This window comes from Terrapene carolina, unplaced genomic scaffold, assembly GCF_002925995.2.
Source record: "Terrapene carolina triunguis isolate 2854851 unplaced genomic scaffold, T_m_triunguis-2.0 Scaffold868, whole genome shotgun sequence".
Classification (NCBI taxonomy): Eukaryota; Metazoa; Chordata; order Testudines; family Emydidae; genus Terrapene; species Terrapene triunguis.
Genome location: NW_020665219.1, coordinates 510,953 through 528,210, shown reverse-complemented (window position 1 = coordinate 528,210; position 17,258 = coordinate 510,953). Strand labels below are relative to the sequence as shown.

The 17,258-nt window shown below is 57.5% G+C and overlaps 1 protein-coding gene across 1 annotated transcript in view; it reads left to right on the top strand.

Annotated features, from left to right (window-relative positions):
- Window positions 1–1,758: 1,758 nt before the first annotated feature.
- RPGRIP1 (RPGR interacting protein 1) overlaps window positions 1,759–17,258 on the top strand; it is a 20,438-nt gene continuing 4,938 nt past the window's right edge. Inside the window, exons 1-23 of the mRNA XM_029913765.1 lie at window positions 1,759–1,846; window positions 2,129–2,185; window positions 3,486–3,618; window positions 3,949–4,250; window positions 4,601–4,757; window positions 6,130–6,249; window positions 6,531–6,636; window positions 7,230–7,253; window positions 7,670–7,816; window positions 7,981–8,054; window positions 8,601–8,710; window positions 9,045–9,124; window positions 11,523–11,690; window positions 11,794–11,911; window positions 12,310–12,756; window positions 13,124–13,293; window positions 14,085–14,424; window positions 14,563–14,747; window positions 14,989–15,192; window positions 15,561–15,702; window positions 16,117–16,223; window positions 16,495–16,687; window positions 16,857–17,175. Of these exons, the coding sequence (XP_029769625.1) occupies window positions 1,759–1,846; window positions 2,129–2,185; window positions 3,486–3,618; window positions 3,949–4,250; window positions 4,601–4,757; window positions 6,130–6,249; window positions 6,531–6,636; window positions 7,230–7,253; window positions 7,670–7,816; window positions 7,981–8,054; window positions 8,601–8,710; window positions 9,045–9,124; window positions 11,523–11,690; window positions 11,794–11,911; window positions 12,310–12,756; window positions 13,124–13,293; window positions 14,085–14,424; window positions 14,563–14,747; window positions 14,989–15,192; window positions 15,561–15,702; window positions 16,117–16,223; window positions 16,495–16,687; window positions 16,857–17,175 (3,791 nt within the window). The remainder of the gene's footprint in view (window positions 1,847–2,128; window positions 2,186–3,485; window positions 3,619–3,948; window positions 4,251–4,600; window positions 4,758–6,129; window positions 6,250–6,530; window positions 6,637–7,229; window positions 7,254–7,669; window positions 7,817–7,980; window positions 8,055–8,600; window positions 8,711–9,044; window positions 9,125–11,522; window positions 11,691–11,793; window positions 11,912–12,309; window positions 12,757–13,123; window positions 13,294–14,084; window positions 14,425–14,562; window positions 14,748–14,988; window positions 15,193–15,560; window positions 15,703–16,116; window positions 16,224–16,494; window positions 16,688–16,856; window positions 17,176–17,258) is intronic.

Genomic DNA, 17,258 nt, shown 5'->3' with positions numbered 1-17,258 from the left:
CTATGAGGCATCAGCACAGTACGGGCTCCGCTGGGCACTGCTGTCTGGTGCATCAGGGAACAACATCAGCAAAGCCCTTCTTCAAGCACCAAGGCCCCAGCACAGACACACTGGGGTCCCTGCAACAGACCTCCAGCCCAGACACAGTCCCCCCTCTTCCCTGCCCAGGGTCATCTCCCACCCCCAGTTCCTGGTGTCCCCTGGTGACCTCAGCACTTGTCACTCTCTTCTGCTCTCTAGACTCACAGGCTCCCTCTAGCAATGTCCCAGATGGGTACTGAGTTGGAGAGCCCATCCCTGGAGCTGTTCTCCGCCCCCACCCCCCAGCTAGTGCTCTCCTGTGATCCCAATTGCATGAAAGGAATGCCCCAGGGGTGAGGGGAATTTGCTCCTCTGCTTAACCTCATGCTGCACAAGGTGTCAAGACCCCCCTGGCCTTCCCTCCTCCTGTCCTAATGAGCTTACACAGCAGAGGATTACAAGAGCTTTACGCTCTCCTTCCAGACTCACACTGGCATTGGGCAGAGCACCAGGACAGGAGACAGTGACAGGCAAGGTGAGATGGAGCAGAGTAAAAATGCAGGGCTGAGACAGCAGGGAAACTGTAGGTTGGGACCGCGAGGCACTGCAGAGCTACAGGGGAGCCCAGGGCTGGGATAGGAGGAGAACTGTGGGTTGGTGGTGAGGGACATTGGTAGAGCTGGGGTCAGACTGTGCAGCCCAGGGTGGGGAGAGTATGGGGACTACAAGTCATGAGCAAGGGGCACTGGCAGAACTTAAGGGAACCCCGGGCTGTGTTAGCAGGGAGCTGCAGGTCAGGAGTGGAGTATTGACTGAGCTGTGATCAGGATACGGAGCCCTCGGCTGAGAGAGCAGCGAATCTCTAGGTGTGGAGTGAGGGACCTTAGCAGAGTTAGGGGAGCCCTGGGCCGGAATAGCATGGGGCCTGTGGGTTGGGAGCGAGGGGCACTGGTAGAGCAGTGGGGCATGGAGAGTCCAGGGCTGGGAGAGCAGTGGCCTTCTGTGTCTGGACTGAGAGGTTTCAGCAGAACTGGGGTGGAGGGAGCCCAGTGATGTCTGGAGGAAGCTTGCACAGAAGCTGGATGTTCAGTCTGATTCATGTCAGTGCTATTCCTCGTGCCACATCCCTGCCATTATACCCCCATGCCCTCACATGGGCGTGACTGGGCTGTGGATCTTTAGGGGGCTTGCACTACTTTCTGGCAGATGGTAGCAGATTAGCTGGGAAGGAAATCCTCCTCCACAGCTGCCAAGACAGCTCTTTCCAGGACAGAGCAGTCAGCAGGCTGGGAGGGGGTTGTGAGTGAGGGGGAGAAGGACCCACCAGCTGGAGTGGGGGGCCAGAAGGAGAGCCTTATGCAGGATTAGTGCTGCTCCTCGTGTCTGGGGCAGGTGCCTCACCTGGGGACAGAGCAGACAGCGCAGATGTGGGACCTGGAGTGGAGGTCCAACCCCAGAGCTGAGCTGATCCCCCATCCCACCCCCAGGAGCACAGCGGAGGGAAGAAGCCACCTTGGTATCCCATATATCAATGGATATGTGAATGATTTGCCCCAGGCTAATGAGGCAGCTGCAGAGCCAAGCCCTGGTGGTCTTTCCCCACAAGTGTCCAAGCTGCAGCTCTGCCCCCTCCAGGCTGGGTTCACCCACTGTGGGACATGACTGGGGACTGGACCCCTGAGGGCCACCTGTAACTGCCTCTCTCCCTGCCTTCCAGACTGTGCTTCGCCTGCTGCTATGTCATTACTCCTGCTGGATGAGACAGCCGGAGACCTGCCTGTCAGAGACAGCAGCCCGAAGCCCTCAGTGATCACAGCTATTCAAGGTCAGGGCCACATCACAACAACAATGCAGGGATCCCAAGGAAGGGGGGGGCACAGGGACTCCTTCTTTGACCTCCAAGGCCTCCTCCCTCACCCATCTAACCCCCCAATCCATTCTGCACCCCCTCACCCATTCAACCCTCCCTGATCCCCCTTCCTCTTCTCCTATTCCCCCTCATCTACCCCCATCCTCCTCACTTTTACTGCTGTCCCTGGGCTCATCCCAGCACCCCCGCTGCCCATGACAGAGTGATGCTCTAACTGCTTTCCTGGTGACTTCCTAGATGTCTCAGCCATTGCTCGTCCCACGAAGGCCCGTGGGCTGAAGACCCGGATGAGAGGTGAGCAAAGGGGCCCACCCCACACAAACAGTGAAGGGATTCAGGGTTGACACAGGCTGAGGTAGATAGCATGGCACACTAGAGAGGATGAGCCTGTACCCCCACCAGCACCCTATGTCACCACCCCATTCAGAGGGGGCAATGGGGCACAGACAGGGTACTTTCCCCAAGCACAGCTCTCTGCAGAAGACAGGTATCCCCCAGTCCAGAGAGGCAGTCTTTCTCAGGGATACAGTCCATTTCCCTGAAGTCTGAGTTCTTACTGGGGAAGTGCCTTTTAATGTGCCCACCTTCCTACAACAAAAACATATGGACCCACCCCCATCCTAGCTCCTGCCTGCTTCTGCAGCCGGCAAAACGCCAGCCAGAACTTCACCAGTTGAGGGTGAGGGCTAGCGCTGCCTCCTTGTCTTGAGGAGCACAGCCCGCTCAGACAGACAAATACCGAGCTGGGGATCCACACCACAAAATGGACACAAACACTCAGTTTCACATCCCCTTTTGTACAACCTCCATCACAGCCCATAACAGACCCCACTTCAGTTCCTCTCCTACCCCCACTGCTCCCTGAATGACAATCTTTAGTCTAGAGTCAAAGCTGCCCTTACCTCAGCTATAAGGCCTAACATTGTGCTGTCTGCTAGCTTCCTAACTCTTCCTCCTGTGACTGCAGCCATGTGGGCCCCACACTTCCGGTGTGTAATGGCCAGACTCTCAGCACAGGCCCTCTTTCTCCCCAAGGAGCCCAGTGCTTAGTTCTTTCTTTAAAACTGCAACCTCAGCCTCCATACCCTCCAGCTTCTTGTCCTTTTCTCTAATGGGCTGGCTCTGCAGGAAGATTTAGCTATAGCTCTTCCTCCCGCAGCAGCCGCTGCTGCTTCCCATTCTCTTCTTTTACCCCTCGGCAGGCCAGGTCTTGCTTGCTCTCACTGACTTGTGTCCAAGCCCTGTCCCTTGAGGCGCTCCTGCAAGCATGCCACTATCGGACTCCGTAGATGGTTAAGTTCTGTCAGCCATGGGAACCACCTTCAGATCTTTCCACTCATGAACTGAGGTGGGGATTTTGGGCTGGGTTGCCTTCTTTTCCTCACAGAGGCCCAGCTGGTCCTGTGCTCCTCTGCATTGATTCCAACCTCACAACTGCTTGTTTCTGAGCTCACAGCTATGCTCAGACCCCACTCCCCTCCCAGAACTCTGGAGAAAGCCCAGCAGTCCTTGGTCCTAGCCACTAGCCCTAGTCCCTGTAGAGTAGAATCTGTGCAAGCCCCTTGCCCCTCACTCCCTGATGTTGGGCTTTCAGAGCCAGTGGCACGGACATGGCAGCATGTGAGCCAGATGAACCGGGCAGAGCTGGAGGATGGGTTTCTGCGTCTACATGACGAGAACCTGGTGCTCAAGGAGTTTGCCTGCAAGCAGGAGGACAGGATCAAGAGGTACCAGCAGGGCCCCATGAAACCCATCACCCTCACCGTTAGGATCCTAGGCTCCCAGAGACATGGTGAGGCAGAGGAGGGTATGCAGGGCTTGCAGAGGGAGCATGTGTAGGTGTCTGTGGTGATGCAGGAAGGGAGCCTGGGATTAGAAGATTCACAGGGAGTGAGTGGGGCTGTGCTCCCCACTCCCCGGGGGGATGTGTGTGTGAGACTCCACCACAAGCAGGCACAGGCTGAGGGACGCACGGGGGGTGGGTAAGATAGGGGCTGTGGCAGCGTGTGTGCGGGGATGGATTAGACGGAGGTTCGTTACCTGTGCTTCCTCCCCAGGCTGGGCACTAAGCTGCTGAGACGTACCCATGAGCGGGCACAGGTTGAGGGTCAGCTGGGTGCCAGGGCCAGGTGGTCAGGCCAGGACCTGGAGGAGTCCTTGGAGGAACTGCAGGAACGGGTTTGGGACCTGGAGCGGCGCAATGAGGGGCTGCGGAGTCGTCTGCTATCCTACAAGCAGCAGCTGCAGCTCCACGGGTGCAGGCGCCACTGGCCCTACGGCTACGTCCAACCCCGCGTGGACACCGGACTCCGGCAGGTTCACACCTCAGGCGGGAGGGTGACTGAGAGACATCACAGAGGTGAGGGGGATGGATCAGGACAGGGAGTGGGGGAAAGCACTATTCCTAGGGGTTGAAGGGCCTGGATCCTGGGGCAGTGCCTCCCCAAGAAAAGGGGTGGGAGCCCAGGGTCTGTGAGATCCCCTCCCTGAGAGCCGGTCTGGGGCAGCAGAAGCTCTGGTGAAGAGCCCAGGGGATGACCCATCCTGGCCTCTGGGCAGGCCCTTTCCCAGCTCTGCTTGTGTATTGGAGTCAGCTCTCAAGTGAAGGGAGTCTGCTGGCCTCAGCCCAGTCCGCTAGGAATCCTTTGCCCCTACAGGTTTAGCATCAGGAAGACGCAAGGCCTCATCCCACCTTTTTCTCCTGTGCAGGGATGCGGGTGCGCATTCCAGAGGCCAGACCTACCCACACAGCTCCCCCAAGATACAGAGACCACATCACAGAGGGAGTACGAGCCGATATGGAGAGACTATGTGTCCCTCCCCCACCCAGCACCATGGAAGGGGTAGCAGCCCCTGAATCCCAACTGTGAGTGCCTCCACCACTCCACTATTGTCCACAGCCCCATGTCCTCTCCCTCAGATACCTTCCCTCCCTGGGTTCTGAACCGCCGATGGGCATGCTCGGGTGTTAGCCCCATTCTGATTCTGGCCTTGTTTTTAAAAAAGTTCATAACTGTTCCCGTGTTCCTTAGGCATTTCAGCCGCCACCTCTGCTAAGGGTCCACTGAGCTGCAGCCTCAGCTCTACCATGTACTGGTGAACACAGATCCAAACCCTTGGATCTTAAAACAATAAAAAATTAATCAGGTTCTTAAAAGAAGAATTTTATTAAAAGAAAAGGTAAAATTTATCTCTGTAAAATCAGGATGGAAAATAACTTTACAGGGTAATCAGATTTAAAGAGCCCTCTAGCCTTAGGTTCAAAGTTACAGCAAACAGAGGTAAACCCTCTAGCAAAAGGAACATTTACAAGTTGAGAAAACAAAGATAAAACTAACACATCTTGCGTGGTTGTTACTTACAAGTTTGAAATATGAGATACTTGTGTAGAAAGATTTGGAGAACCTGGATTGATGTCCGGTCCCTCTTAGTCCCAAGAGCGAACACACCCAAAAACAAAGAGCACACAAACAAAAGCCTTCCCCCCAAGATTTGAAAGTATCTTGTCCCCTTATTGGTCCTTTGGGTCAGGTGTCAGCCAGGTTACCTGAGCTTCTTAACCCTTTACAGGTAAAAGGATTTTGGTGCCTCTGGCCAGGAGGGATTTTATAGTATTGTATACAGGAGGGCTGTTACCCTTCCCTTTCTAGTTATGACAGGGTGCCACACCCCCACCATTACAGACTGCTCTGACACTTTCTTACTTGAGCACACCAGCATGTACTTGCAATACAGTTCCTCAATCCCTCCACCACTAGATCCAGACCTCTGCACTGTTGTCCAGCTTTCTGGCCCCTCATCCCAGGGGGTGCATTGCAGGTGGGAGGAGAATTGTGGGGTGCTCAGAGAGCTCCCTCTTGCCAGGCTCTCCCAGCTTAGCAACTTCTACTCCAGAATCCAGCAGGCCTTTCCTGTGCTCTTTTCAAACCACTTGCCCATTGGCTAGTGAGCTCATTACCTTCCCAACCCCGCTGGCCCAGTAATCAGGCACAGCCCTGACCAGTTAGGCCTTGAGGGGGAGACCTAATTGGTGCTAATAGTGACCAGAGTGGTGCTGCAAGTGCCCTCTCCGTGCTCTGTCAAACTTCCTAATCCTGCAGTCTGCTTGCCAAACTTGCCTTCCAGCCCCCTGCTCCCTTTGTAGTCAATGTGGTATCACCCTAGCACCTGTGTCCTCTGATCCTGCCCTACACTTCCTTAGGGGTCAGTGCGTCAGCCCAGGTCCCTGCTCCCCACAGATCCCACAGCCTGGTGTTGGCAGAGCTGGAGCCTGAGTCACAATGCCTGGCATGGGGGAGAGAGATGGACCTCGATGGGGCCCCGTCCCAGCAGTACCACCAGCAGGCCCTGGAGCATCGGTATGGCACCCCTGCGGGTGCCCCCTGGGCGAGGGGGTGGCTCTGCTGGGCCTGGGGGAGAGTGGGGGTCTAGGCCTATATAGCCCTGGCGGGAAGAGGAAGTGACTCCGATTATCTTTGGGGCTGGACAGGGGAGAGTAAGGAAGGGGGGGCTGTGCCAGGCCCAGATGGTCGGGGGAGAGGTTGTGCCAGGCCCAGGTTGGGGGCGTAGGACAGCTGGAATGTGGGTCCCCTGCAGGGATTGCTGCTCTAGCTCAAGCCACCCACTGCTCCCCTTGCAGAGCCGCCATCCGGGGGAATGTGGAGCTGATCCGGCTGCAGCGGCTCCTGAGAGAGCGGAGCTGCGAGCTGGCCGTGACCAGAGGCCGATTCAGTGACCTGCAGGAGGTGAATTAGTCCCAGTCCTGTGCCACCCGGGGGGGGGGGAAGGGGAGGAGAGAAAGACCCCCCCAGCTGTCAGTTCCCCTGCTTGTGCCACCCAGAGGGGAGGGGTGGGGGGGGAAGAGGAGAAAGACCCCCCCAGCTGTCAGTTCTTGTGCCACACAGGGGGAGAGGAGAGAAAGACCCCCAGCTGTCAGTTCCCTTGCCTGTGCTACCCCAGGGGAGAGGAGAAGAGACACTCCCAACACCTAGGCCCCTGCCTGTACCACCTGGGGAGAGATACCCGAGCACCCAATGTGACCCCCCCACCAACCCACCCGCCTGTGGGGATGAGTAGGGGCTTAGAGGGGAAGTTCTCCCTTCAGCCAACCCCATGGGGAGCTCCCGCCTTCACCCCCTCATGTCTGCGTCTATTCCTCCAAGTGGGATCAGTGAACCTGCTTCCCGGGGTTGGGAGTGCAGGGGCAGGGGCGGGGGGAGGGAACAGCTCTGAGGGCCACTGGGAGAGGCCAGGCCCAAAGCCCTCCCAAGTCAGCGCTCAGCAAATAATAGGCTCCACATAGCAGCACTGATGGCAGCTCTGTGATTTCTCTTCCCAGGCGTATGAGAGCCAGCTCCAGCAGGTAAATACTGATGTATGATGGGACCCCTCCCACCCCAGAAGGGGAGAGTCTCTGTGCTGATGTGACAAGAGCTCCCCCCCAGCACCCTACTGGGACCCACTCCCCAGCAGGCGGGAGCTCCCCTGCCCACACAACCCTGATGGGACCTGCCCCCCAGCCCCAGGAAGGGCGCGCCCCTTTTCACTGATGGGACAAGAGCTCCCCTCCCCCCGCTGGGACCTGTCCTGAGGGCACTGCACTCCAGATGGGGGGGCTGGGGCAAAGAGAGTCTCTCTGTATCCAGCCTCCACCCCCTTGTCCCTGGGTTCTCACACTCGGTTCCGGGTCCCTCCATCCTGGCGGCCCTGCAGCAGGGAGGGGCCGGCGTCCCTTTCTCCTGCCTGTGCTGGTCTTTCTTCCTTCCCCTCCCTCACCAGAACCAGGAGACGTTGCGAACCAGCAGTGAGGCCCTCCTGGCCCAGGTGGAGGAGCTCACTGTGCAGCTGAAGGCGGAGACGCAGAAGGTGTTGGCGTTGGAGAGCAAAGTGGAGAGCGTCTCATTCCTGCAGGGGGCGCTGGAGGAGGTAGGGAGCCCCAAGCCCTGGGGACCCCTTTTTCCCTACTCTGAGGCCAGCTTCCCTGAAGTCAGTAGGGGGGTCCCTTTCTAACCCTAGAGAAAGAGCCTGACAGGCCCACCCCCCATTGGCTGGGGGAGCCAGGTCTGGGAGCTGATCTCTGTCTCTCTCAGTTTCAGGAGAGAATCAGGTCCCTGGAGAAGGAGCGAGACCTGTTGAAGGAGGATTATGATAAATTGCTGGAGAGGTGAGACTGAATGTGGCCGAGCCCCGCACCATGCAGTGGGACTATGCCATGGTGCCCAAGGTCAAGTGAGCAGTCTCAGCCTCCATTGATCCCCAGAGATGCCACAGCCTGGGGTCCAGTCACACCAGACCTGTCTGATGCCTGCTCAGCCCCCTCTCTGGGCTCCATTCAGGGTCGGACTGCTGGGGCTGGGAGCTCTGGCCTGCAGGAGATAGGCAAAGGTCTGGAGCAGCCCCAGAGTCTGCCAGAGACAGGAGACTGATCCCAAAGGGCTGACCCTGGAGGATGGGGGTTTTGGGGGAGAGCCTTAGGAAGCCCTCTCCAAGTCTGTTGTACAGTGTGTGTGCGGGGGCCTGGCAGAGCCATAGGGACACCCCCTCAATCTGCCATGCCTGGGTGGGGCCTGGCAAAGAATTGCCCCAGCCATGCAGAAGCAGCTCCCAGGGCCCTGAGGGCTCAGGGCACCATGTGTGCTGGAGCCCCTCATGGAGGGTTGGGGTTTGTGGCCCTTGGGGTAACACTGTAGCATTGCCCCTCTTGCTGCAGCAGTCTGGCCTGTGAGCAGCAGCATGGGAACATCTCACGGCTGGAGGAGCAGCTGAGCTTGGAGCTGGCAGAGAAGAGGGGGCTGATGGAGGAGCTGGCGCAGGAGAGAGGTGAGGGGGCTGGCAGGACAGTGGGGGGAGGGGGGAAGGAATCTTAGTACCAGCACAGGGACACGGGACTGAAATGAGAGCTTCATCCCAATGGGGAGTTCTTGTGTCACCATTGACTAATCCCTCTCACTGGGGTGGGGGCATCACACGTGCACTGCAGTCGGGGGGGAGGGGTGCATGTGGTCTGGCCATGTGACACCTGAGGGAGGGGGTGGATCCTTGGTGTGCAACACGTGTGGTGGGGGGCAGAATGTGTCCCGGTCACACGGGGCCAGGGCCTGCTCTGTATCACAACCAGTTTGGTGACCAGACCTGACTCCTGTCTTGTCCCCAGCTCGGAGTGAGGAGCTGAAGCTGGAAGTGGAGAGGGGGAACCAAACTCCAGAGCAGAAGCCTGATCCGACCCTGTCCCAGGTGGATACGAGCCAGGGAGGAGCCAGGGTTGGCTATTCTCCCCAGGCCCCTTCGTGGGGTGTAGTAGGTGCCCCATCCTCTAGCAGCATTTGGCAGGTAAAGAGCATAGAGCTGGGGCCTGTGCGGGGGGTGTTGGGGGTGGGGTGGGGCTGGTCCCTGTGTAGAGGAGTCGGGGGACTGGGCTGGTCTCACCCGTCATGGCAAGTGCAGGGAAGCCATCTGTCATGGCAAGCACAAGGCCATATGTGGGGGAGTCAGCAGGTCTGGAGTGGTCCTTCCTCTCATGGCGACTGCTGTGTGCTATGCAAAGCTTTTGATACGGTCTCCTATAGTATTCTTGTCAGCAAGTTAAAGAAGTATGGGCTGGATGAATGGACTATAAGGTGGATAGAAAGCTGGCTAGGTCATCGGGCTCAACTGGTAGTGGTCAATGGCTCCATGTCTAGTTGGCAGCCGGTATCAAGCGGAGTGTCCCAAGGGTCGGTCCTGGGGCCGGTTTTGTTCAATAGCTTCATTAATGATCTGGAGGATGGGATGGACTGCACTCTCAGCAAGTTTGCAGATGACACTAAACTGGGAGGAGTGGTAGATACGCTGGAGTGTAGGGATAGGATACAGAGGGACCTAGACAAATTAGAGGATTGGGCCAAAAGAAACCTAATGAGGTTCAACAAGGACAAGTGCAGAGTCCTGCATTTAGGACGGAAGAATCCCATGCACTGTTACAGACTAGGGCCCGAGTGGCTAGGCAGTAGTTCTGCAGAAAAGGACCTAGGGGTTACAGTGGACGAGAAGCTGGATATGAGTTGACAGTGTGCCCTTGTTGCCAAGAAGGCTAACGGCATTTTGGGCTGTATAAGTAGGGGCATTGCCAGCAGATCGAGGGACATGATCATTCCCCTCTATTCGACATTGGTGAGGCCTCATCTGGAATACTGTGTCCAGTTTTGGGCCCCACACACAAGAAGGATGTGGAAAAATTGGAAAGAGTCCAGCGAAGGGCAACAAAAATGATTAGAGGGCTGGAGCACATGACTTATGAGGAGAGACTGAGGGAACTGGGATTGTTTAGTCTGCAGAAGAGACGAATGAGGGGGGATCTGATAGCTGCTTTCAACTACTGAAAGGGGGTTCCAAAGAGGATGGATCTAGACCAGTGGTTCCCAAACTGGGGTTCATGAACCGTTACAGGGGGTTCTCAGGAAAAAATTCCCTAATGGCGGACAGAGCTGTCCCTAGGGACAGTGGGCAGCACGGGGCCAGCAGCCCGGAGCCCTGGACTTCCAAGAGCTAAGCAGATCAAAGCAAGCATCTCTATCACACTGAGAAGATATAAACTTCAAGACTTATAAGAAATGGAAAGGGAGATGGATACTTTTTGCTGTTTTTTAAATTAAATAGGCAGCTAGTATTGTTTTTAAAATTATGAAGAACAAGTTGAAGCTTTGTTGTAACGTGCGTTGTTTGCCTGGATTGCTCAAGACCTGAATGCTTGTGTAGGAGGAACTCTTTGAGTTGGCTTCTTAAATGCCTTCCTGCTGTTTCACATCTGATACTCCTTGATGAAACATAGGAGCCTTGTCTTATAACAGGCTTATTCAAAGTGATACAAGCTACAAAAGTCAGATCTTGGAAGAGTGTTGCCGTTTTAATAATGTAATAAAAATACTGTATTGCTAAATAATAATAAGTGTGTAATAAGCATGTCATAAAAACAAATTTTATATTTCCAAGATCACTGCTTTTATAATTTATACTCAGGTAAAGGAGAAAATCCCTGGAAATATTCATTTTTAGGAGTGGGTTCACGAGACTTGACATTTTAGTGAAAGGGGTTCACAGATTGTTAAAGTTTGGGAACCACTGATCTAGACTGTTCTCAGTGGTACCAGATGACAGAACAAGGAGTAATGGTCTCAAGTTCAGTGTGGGAGGTTTAGGTTGGATATTAGGAAACACTATTTCACTAGGAGGGTGGTGAAGCACTGGAATGGGTTCCCTAGGGAGGTGGTGGAATCTCCTTCCTTAGAGGTTTTTAAGGCCCGGCCTGACAAAGCCCTGGCTGGGATGATTTAGTTAGGGATTGGTCCTGTTTTGAGCAGGGGGTTGGACTAGATGACCTCCTGAGGTTCCTTCCAACCCTGAGATTCTATGATTCTATGTAGGGGGAGTTAAGTGTTTAGGGAGGCTGGGCCGGACCCCGCCCCCATCATGACAAGTGCTGCGGCCTGTGCTGGGAAGACAAGGGGGGGGCGGGGCTGGGCTGGGACCACGTGTCCTGGCGAGTGCTGGTGCTACGCGCGGGGGAGTTGCAACCTTGGGGACTGTGGTGCTCCTACCTCATTCAGCAGGGTGGGGGTGGCTCTTTTCTGTTCACTCCTAGCCCATCTCCCTACAGCCCCCCTGCCTTGATAGGCTCCCGACCGAGCAGGAGGAGCTGTTCGCCCAGCAGAGCCTGAGCCGGAGACTCCGTGAGACAGAAGCTGCCCATGCTGACACCATCTTGGAGCTGGAGAAAACCCGGGACATGCTGATCCTACAGCATCGCCTCAACCAAGACTATCAGGTGGGGGAGGTGGTGGTGCAGGGGGTGACTGACCCCACCCGGGTGCTATGTCAGGCTGAACTGTGGGATGAGCTGCTGTGTAACTGACCTCGTGTGCTGTCAGGCCGAGCTGGACGGTGTGATGGTGCAGGCTGAACAGGAGAAGAGGGGACATGAGGAAAAGCAGCAGAAAATGGCGCAGCTCCTGGATCTGCGCAGCACCCGCATCCGCCAGCTGGAGGGTAAGAGCAGAGCCAGCCTCACCTGCCCCTGGAGCAATTCTTGCCCCTGCCTCACTCATGACCACTGCTGGAAACAGAGCTGGGCAGGATGGGCCTTTGTCTGGACCTGTGCTCGCGTTCCCTGCCCCAAGAGGCTGTGCCAGGTCCCTGCATGCCCATGGCACTGTTCAGAGCGGGAACTGGCCCCTCAAGAGCAGCTGGCTTGCTGTACAGCACTTGGGCTGGCAGATGGCTATGTTGGGCTTGTAGCAAGAGGGGGGAAGATAGCAGACAGGCAGTGGGTCACTCCTGTCAGGAACAGATAGGGGAGGGGGACTTGTACAGGCTATGCCTTGGGGATAGAGGGGGGAGAAGATGGGGACATGCCCACCTCTCACAGGCCCCATCTCCTCCCCCAGAGCAGCTGAAGGATGTGGCCTATGGGACACGGCAGCTCCCACTCCTGCGGACTGAGGGTGATGTGGACGTGGAGGAGGTCAAGGCCCCCGTGCTGCGGCGTGGTGAGAACCTGTTTGAGCTGCACATTGCAGGGGCAGTGCTGTCAGGGGAGGCACTGCAGCTGCTGGGGGAAGTCCAGCCCGTCACCTTCTGCACCTATGCCTTCTATGACTTCGAGACACACTGCACACCGGTGGTGCGAGGGGCCCAGCCCCGCTACAGCTTCACGTCTCAGTATGTGATACAGGCTGAGCCCCTCTTCCTGCAGTACCTGCAGAGGGCTGCCGCCCGCCTAGACCTGCACCTGGCCACGGCTACTGACCACAGCACTCTGGCTTCCTGTTGGCTGCGCTTCCGGGAGGTTCTGGGGAGCGGGGAGCGCATGCACGCCACAGCGATGCTACATGGTAAGAGCTTTCCCTCTCCACAGTGATGCTCTACGGCAAAGAGCTCCCTGTGCCCTCTGCCATGGCAGCTGCTCAGTGAGGGTGCCTGGCCTTGTCAGTGCCACAGCTCAGCTGCATGCACAGTAAAGGCTCTCCAGCCATGGGAGCGTATACGCTCATCTTCCCTCCCTGGGGCCAAGGCTCGCCCTGCCCCAGCCCTTCTGGCGTCAGCTTGGGGAATATGCCAGGTTTCTAACCATTCTTATGTCCCTGTGGCCTTCATGTCCTGTTACCTACTGCCCTAATTCCTTCTCGCTCCCCCAATCCCTATCCCCCGGCCTGTGTGTCCCCCCCCGCATGCCCCCCCCGCCCACTCCACACCCTCTAGGTCCGAGCGGCGAGAACTACGGGATGCTGGAGTATTGGATGAGGCTGTGCCTGCCCATGGAGCAGACCATACGGCTGCACTGCGAGCGCACCAAGGCCTTGGGCTACTTGTTAGCCTGCATGCCCCAGGCCAGAGCTGCCCAGCAGAGCAGGCAGCAGGACAAGGAGGGGGTGAGGAAGCAGGGGCGTGCATGGGGGAGGAGTATGTGAGGGTAAATACACACACACACTGAAGGAAATGCATCCCAGAAAGGGGGAGTCTTATAGGCCCATGTCCACTGGTACAGGATCCCTGTATGGACATATGCCCCCACAAAAGGGGCTCCCCATGGTGGCACACAACCACAGGGCCTCATAGGGATATGTGCTCCACACTAGAGCTCTCTGGCACATGTCAGAGCAGGATCCCTGTAAGGGAAGCCTCAGGCACTCTGGACACTAAAGTGCCTTTGTCATAGAGTGTGGGGGAGTTCGGGCCCTGCACTCACTTCCTGCGATTTACTGTGACTTTCAGCCAGCCAGTAAAACGGAGGGTTTATTAGACGACAGGAACACAGTCCCAAACAGAGCTTGTAGGTACAACCAGGACCCCTCAGTCAGGTCCCTCAGGGGGGAGGGAGCTTAGACCCCAGCCTTGGGGTTCCCTCCATTTCCCCCAACCGCTCCAAACTGAAACCCCCTCCAGCCATCTCACCCAGCCTTCCCCCAGCTCTTCCTCCAGTTTCCCAGACAGAAGGTGTTACCTGGCCCCATCCCTCTCCCGACTCAGGTATTGTTACTCAAGTAAAGTCACCCCCTGCTATTCCATCCCCCATGCAGACAGTCCCAGTAAAACTAGACAACATTCCCAGGTCAGTTTGCCCCGCTCCCTACTGTGTCACAGCCTTCCATGTGGCAAAGCCGTGATTTCTATGGGATGCACTCTAGGCCCTCTGCTCACCCAGTTCAGTCTCCCCCTCTAGGTCCTGGATGCTGAGTGGCTGTGGAATGAGCTGCAAGTGCAGATTGTAGGCTGCACGGGCCTGCGGGGTCGCTGGCTCAGCACCCAGCCCAGCCCCTATGCCATGTACCGCTTCTTCACCTTCCCTGACCACGACACGCCCATCATCCCCTCCAGCAACAACCCACACTTTGGAGACCTGCGGACTTTCCCCATGCACCCCACAGCTGAACTCGACCGCTATCTGCGTCTAGAGAGCCTCTGGGTGTACATCTTTGATGATGAGGATACAGAGCCAGGCAGTTACTTGGGCAAAGCACAGATCCCCCTGCTACCTCTGGCACGCGGGCACTGTATCACAGGTGAAAGCTGCTGGACCCAGATCCTCTATTGCTCATGAGGCACATAGCTGGGCAGTGCCCCTGCTCCTGGCCTCAGTGCCTTGTGCCCAGAGCCCCACCCCCTGTGCCCCGTTACGCCTCCATTTCTCTACTCTGCAGGAGATTTTGTCCTCACCGACCCGGCTGGGCACCCCAATGGCTCCATCAGCCTCAGCCTGGAGTGGAAGCGTCAGTACCTGCCCCCGGGGGCCGCCCTGCACCAAGCGGCCTGGGCCAGGAAACACCAGCATGAGAGACCCTTGGAGCAGCTGATTGAGGAAGAAAGGGCTGCACTACACAACCAGGTACAGAATGACCCAGCAGCCCAGAATTCACACCTGCCCCATACAATATCACCTTCCTGGTGAGGGGTTTAGTGAGTGAGGGCTGGGAGTCAGAACTCCTGGCTTCTAGCCCCCGCTCTCTCTTTGCCATGCGGGGTGCTGCTGCCACTCCTGCACCCCAGTAGAAAAAGGAGCAGGTTAGTGGGAATGGGGGGAAGCTGCCAGGCTTTGGCGTGACTGTGCTGTTCTGACCCCTGCTCAGGCCCGGCTTGCTCCCAGCATCTCACCATCGCAGCCTGAGGGCCAGAGGAAGAAGCTCCATATCTTGGCGGTCAAGGCTGATGGATGCAGGGGAAAGTGGAATGGGGGAGCCAGTAGTCAGACTCAGCCTAATCCAGTGCCAGCATCCAGTGGCTACACCCTGGAGGAGGGAGAAGAGGTGGCTCCGGTGGGAGATTCTGCCGAGGTGAGAGCTGGGGAGAAGGGAGCAGGAAGCAGGCAGTGAGGGTACAGCAACCCAAGTCCCCTGCCCAACGCCCACCCCGCACCCTGGGTAGTCAGTTATTTTTTGTCAGGGTCCAAATTTCTTGGGCAAGTACAGTTAAGATCCGGACTCCAGAGAAACAGTTTTCACATCACAATAACAATAGCAATAAGTACATAAAAAGATACAATGGTCTGTTCATGAGCGTCTGGCAGTCTGGATTTGGCCCGCAGGCTGCCTAGTGCCCCACACTGAACCAGCATCCAACAGGGGGCAGTAATAATGGGGCTGGGCCAGAGCTCCCCAGGCAGTGAGCTGTTCCCTGAGCCTGATGGGGTTTGTCTATGCAGGGGACACTGGAGGGGAAGGAGGCCCAGGCTGGCGAGGAGGAAGCAGAACACTCAGCTAAGGACGCTGAAACCTCTGCCAGGACCCAGCGCTTGGAGCCCAAATCTCTTGCACTGGACATAGGCTCCGCTCCTGAGGACATGGGTACCAGCTCCTGCCTCCCATGGGGCACCCAGCTGTCAGTGCCAACTGGCCAGGCTACCCTAGGGCCCTGCTCAGCCCCTCATGCTGTGCCAGATCTGACTCTAAAGGTCACACTCACCCATCCCGAGGTGGCACAATGTAGAGCCATAGACAGGGGCATCCAGCCATCCAGCTGTGGATTGGGGCTCACTGTGGTGGGGGAGGGCGACATGGCCATCCAGCTGCAGAGCAGGGTCCCTGTGTGAACAAACTTAGAGATGGGCATAGGTGCAGCCCTGACAGCTCTCACTGCAAACAGCCCCAAAGCAGGCTGCAGCCATACTCTTCATGGCCCATGGTCCGGGTGGGAGGGCAGGGGGCGGGCAGGTCCCATTATAATTCCCCTCCCAGTAACAAGTACTCTGTTCCTGCCAGCCCCCGAGGAGGCCGGTGAGCCAGCGCTGGAGAGCAGCAGCGATGCACAGACCACAGACAGTGACGAGATTGTGGTGGGGACCAGCCTGGGGAGCCCTCCAAAGGTGGTAATGCCCCCACCCTGAGGCAGTGCTGGAGGAGAGGGTGCACAGACCCATGGGGGAGGGGAGGAAAAGCCCTGCCAGGTACAGGAGAATCGGGCAGCTACAGCTTGTAGTGACATTGCTGAGCCCTGCTGGGTTCCAAAGTGGGGTGAGTGGGGGGAGATGGGAGCTTGGCTTGGCCAGCCTCCCCTCCCGCGCCCCCCCACAAGAGTTTGGGGCACTGCTTCCCGCCCTCTCAGGCCCTGTATGACCTGCTCTCACCTCATCCTGTCAGGACATGGAGCGGATCCACATTGAGATCGTCTCTCTGAGTCTGCACCCTGAGGCTGAGGCCATGGCCAGTGAGCACATCCAGCAGCTGTACGTGGAGTACCACTTCCCAGGGGTGCCCCTGGCTGAGACGGAGACCCCCCTGTCCCTGCGCAAGCCCCAGGGCAGCGAGGAGATCTACTTCCACTTCAGCAAGGGTGAGCTGCCGTGGGGAGGGTCTGGCTCTTGCCCGTCCCACAGGCCTTCTCCCCTCCCCCCCCCCAGGCAGGGCAGGAGTCTCATGCCTTGTGGGGACAAATGGGTGGAGAGAGGAAAAGCATCTCCCCCCGCCCCAGGACAGGGCTCATAGCTAGGCATTTGGGCCAGCTGTACAGTGGATAACTCCAGGCCCAGAAGCGCTGTTGATGGGAAAGGGAGGCCATGACTGGTTTAATAGCGCTCCTTTCCCCAGCCCCTCCCAGGGACTCAGCTCCCCCACTGACAGTGCAAGCTGGCAAAGGCCCCACCGCCCCAGCTCATGCTGCACCACTCCATGGGGTGCTGAGCAGCACGGCCCAGGCCCGCCCCAGTGGGCTCCCTCCCAACGGGGAGAATGTGGCGCTGGGCGCTGGACCACTAACAGCTTGGGAACCGTAGCAACACTGGGGAGCTTGGAGATGGGTCGACTGTCACCCTCTGACCCCAGGTGAGCATCAGCTTGTTGCCCTGACTCCTCCCCTTGGTGCCCCCCCCCCCCCCCCCCCCCCCCCCCCCCCCCCCCCCCCCCCC